This window comes from Hippoglossus stenolepis, chromosome 5 (assembly GCF_022539355.2).
Source record: "Hippoglossus stenolepis isolate QCI-W04-F060 chromosome 5, HSTE1.2, whole genome shotgun sequence".
NCBI lineage: Eukaryota > Metazoa > Chordata > Actinopteri > Pleuronectiformes > Pleuronectidae > Hippoglossus > Hippoglossus stenolepis.
This window is the reverse complement of record NC_061487.1, coordinates 28,238,271-28,242,438: the sequence shown is the minus strand read 5'-3', so window position 1 is coordinate 28,242,438 and position 4,168 is coordinate 28,238,271. Positions and strand designations below refer to the sequence as shown.

At 44.5% G+C, this 4,168-nt stretch overlaps 1 protein-coding gene across 1 annotated transcript; it reads right to left on the bottom strand.

Annotated features, from left to right (window-relative positions):
* Positions 1 to 2,527: 2,527 nt before the first annotated feature.
* On the bottom strand, positions 2,528 to 3,910 carry LOC118109014 (E3 ubiquitin-protein ligase TRIM35-like). The gene has a single exon (XM_035155796.2). The coding sequence runs from the start codon at positions 3,908 to 3,910 to the stop codon at positions 2,528 to 2,530; it is 1,383 nt and encodes a 460-aa protein (XP_035011687.2).
* Positions 3,911 to 4,168: the final 258 nt, after the last annotated feature.

The following is a 4,168-nucleotide window of genomic DNA, read 5'->3' as shown; positions in this document are numbered from 1 at the left end:
GTGTCGGCATCATTCAACGTAAAGCTGTCTGGATCTGGATCGCCCCCTGGTGGCTGGCTGCAGTCATAAACCTGCATGTGAGCAGATGGGACCCATGGTTTCTGTCATTTCAGGTTGTTCTTATCACACTGATGTCTGTTTATGTTTTTGAAAACGTTTTTATAATCCGTTTTTGATGATATAAAACAGGCTGAGACGTCATGATTGACAGCTGACACTGACTCCTGATTGGTCGAGCAGTGGCGGACTGCACACCTTGAGCACCGGGACATTTACTGAAAACTTGACCATCAATAACATAACAAGCAGGAATGAGGTGACCGACCGTTTTAATCCACTTATCTGGCAACAGACGTAACCGGCGACGCACACAGCAGCCAAATGATATTACAGCTCCTCCACCTTCTGAAATCGTTGCAGCAGCCATGCATCAGCTTCTGAAATTATTATAACAAGTCGCCGTATGGAAGCTCGTGGTCAGATATATATATATATTATCATGTATATGGGACTCAGTACTGTGTATGTGATCACTGGGGAAATGTTCCTGCAGCAGCGGAGGAACAAATGTGAAAGTGGAGCAGGGAACAGTTATTATCTCAGATTAGCAGCCGTTTAAAATGTTGCTGCTTTTTCCCCGTGACAAAATAAAGGGTTTAATTTTCATCGGAGATGGAGATGGCATCATTACATTTACATAACACTGTGCTCCTGGATGTTTCTGGCCCAGACGAGGTTCCTGCTGTCGTATCTGCAGGAACCCTCTGAGGACAAGGAGGAAACGACGAGGAGGACACACACACACACACACACACACACACACACACACACACACACACACACACACACACACACACACACACACTGCACCCCACTGGAAATTACAGTCGCCCTGAAACCAACGACACAAAATCGATGTGTAGCAAATGGAGGATAACGACAGGAGGCAGGTAAGAGACAGAGGCCTAATTACACCCCCAGTCCATCACAGTCAGATTCATTACAGACCAATTATCCTTAAGAGTTGTTAGAAAGCCCCCTCCCGACGGTAAACAGGTCGCCGTGTGAATAAGGTGAATTCTGTGTTCTCTTTTCCTGACAGGCGCCATGACGGTCAGCGATGACCAGCGTGCGTCACTCTGACTCCCGGAGGACGCGCTGGTCTACTCTTTAGGACCCGAGCACTGACGGTGGGAGGCCCTATTGTATTTGGAAAGATTTTTATTTCCCTAGACGCTCAAATTCATATATAAATATAAATATACATTGAAACCTCTTCCAACTTTCAAGGTTATGACATATTGGAAACAAAGACAAATATACATATATGAATGTAAAATTTATAACAATTTAATTCATCTTTTCTCAAAAACATCATAACAATTTAGGAAGAGAGAGAGAGAGAGAGAGAGAGAGAGAGAGAGAGAGAGAGAGAGAGAGAGAGAGAGAGAGAGAGAGAGAGAGAGAGAGAGAGAGAGAGAGAGAGAGAGAGAGAGAGAGAGACAGAGAGAGAGAGAGAGAGAGGGAGAGAGAGAGAGAGAGAGAGAGAGAGAGGGAGACAGAGAGAGAGAGAGAGGGAGAGAGAGAGAGAGAGACAGAGAGAGACAGAGACAGAGAGAGAGAGAGACAGAGAGAGACAGAGAGAGAGAGCAGAAGACAGAGAGAGAGAGAGACAGAGAGACAGAGAGAGAGACAGAGAGACAGAGAGAGAGAGAGACAGAGAGAGAGGGAGAGAGAGACAGAGAGAGAGACAGAGACAGAGAGAGAGAGAGAGACAGAGAGAGACAGAGAGAGAGAGAGAGAGACAGAGAGAGACAAGAGAGACACAGAGAGAGAGAGAGACAGAGAGAGACAGAGAGAGACAGAGAGACAGAGAGAGAGAGAGAGAGAGAGAAGATATAAAATATATAACTCAATTTAAAACCTGAAACTATCTGAGTGTTAAATCCTACTTAATGACAGATAATGTTATATTTACTTTTCAACTTAAAAAAGGTCAGAACTCAGTTTCTGTTTGATAGTTTTTATTATTTTGATCACAATATTAAAATCACATCACTAGGCTGCTGTTGAATAAACACTTTTACAGACAGAATCATTTTGGCTTCATCACATCAAACAGACAAATGTTCATATATGTTGGATTATTTCATATGTGAACAGACTTTATGTGATTAAACATGAATCATGTCTCATGAGTTTTAATAAAGTTTGTTGAATGTGAACAATGATCAGCTGTTATTGATAAATGTGTTTTTATGTGGATCTTCATCAGTTTGCTCGACTTCATGGATCCACACAAAATCTAAATGATAGAAAACATTTTCCATGAAAGTAAAAAACAAACCAAAGATAAAGATCAGAAAATAATGAAATCTTTTTACACACGTGGAAAAGTCGACAGGAGAAATAAAAACGAGTGAGAAGTAAAAGGAGAAATAAACAAAGCTTTAGAATAACGAGTTTAACTTTTAGATTCAGCAGATTTCTCTTGAAGAAATAAACATGATGAATAAAATCTTTCTCTCTAACTGCTCTGATCCAGCGTCACAGAGACATTCACAGGTAACAGCTTCAAGTGATCTCTAGTGTAAAAGTATGGAAACATCTTCTGAGTGAAAGTGTGTGTGAAGGTGTGAATGTGTTTGTTAGTATCAGGATCAGAGAACGACAGTTCTCCTCTGTTCCAGTCCAGTTTCACTCTGATCCTCTGGATCTTCTGCACAGAGAGATCAGATACTGCTGATGGTGACTCTGCTTTGTATTTACCTTCATTGAACCCTATTCTCCATGTTCCAGACAGTTTGTCTCTCTTCCTCTGGACAGACTCTGCTCTTAAACCCAGTGTCCAGCGTGTACTGTCTCCAACCAGGACGTCCCAGCTGTGAGTCCCTGAGTTAAAACCCTCAGATCCCAGGACTGAGGGGTATTGATCAAACCTCTCTGGATTGTCAGGAAGCTTCTGTTCCTCTCCTTCTCTCAAACTGGTCAGATCTTCAGACAGGACGAGTACTGGATGAGCAGAGTTTGGGTCCAGAACCACAGGACTGTAGGAGACCACGTCCTTCATCTTGTTCCAGATGTTGAAGCTCAGGTTGCCCAGATGTTTGGCCTCGTCTATCAGAGCTCCTGAGGCCAGCTGTGGATCATCCAGCAGGGGGCGCTGCTGGACTCGTTCCACTGCAGCCTTGTAGTTGAGCAGGAACGAGACGTCTTCAGCTCTCAGCTCGTCCTCTGTGGTTCTGATTGTGTCTGAAAGAGCCGTTATGTCTCTGCTCAGAGACTCAATCTTCTCCTTCATCATCCGACTCTTCTGCTCCTCTTCCTCCCTCAGTGCAGCCATCCTGGCCTCCTCTTCCTCCTCCAGAAACTGATGAAGCTTTTTAAACTGCTCCTTGATCTGCGTCTCTGTGAGTCCGGCCTGGACCTTAATGTGTTCTGCTGTTAGTTCAAACTCTACTTTAACACGTTCAAAACACTGTAACTTCTCCTTCAAGGGCTCCAGAGTTTCCTGAAGCTGCTTCTTGTGTTGTTGTGCAGCTTCATCGATGGGTCTGAATCTGTGGCCGCTGTGTTTCTCTGAATCTCTGCAGACGAGACACACTGGCTGCTGATGGTCCAGACAGAAGAGTCTGGGTTTCTCTGAGTGCAGACTGCAGAGAGCATGTGAAGAGCTCTGATCTCTCTCCTGTAAGAAGGTCTCACACAGGTTCTTTAACGCCAGGTTACAAGGTGGTTCAGGCATTGAAGATCTTCTCTTACAAACTGGACACTCTTTTACTTCTTTGTCTTTCCACCAGCTCTTCACACAGTCTTTACAGAAGCTGTGGCTACATGACAGAAGGACAGGATCTCTGAAGACATCATGGCAGACGGGACAGCAGAGATCCTCTTCTGATCTGGAAGCCATTGAGTCTCCAGGTGAAGCTGAAAACAGACAGTCAGTCAGTCACAGCTCCACGAACTTCACTGAGGTTTACTTCCTCTCTGAGTCGAGGTGTGTGTTAAACTCACGGTCAGTGTGTGGAGCGTCGGCAGGTTGTAGTTTGACTCTTCTCTCCTGTAGCTGGACTCACTCAGGACGTCTGGTCTGGTTTGGTTCAGTTTGGTTTGGAAGGTGAATGTGATCGTCTGGTTTTCAGCCTGCGTCTCTTCAGGGAGGAACAGA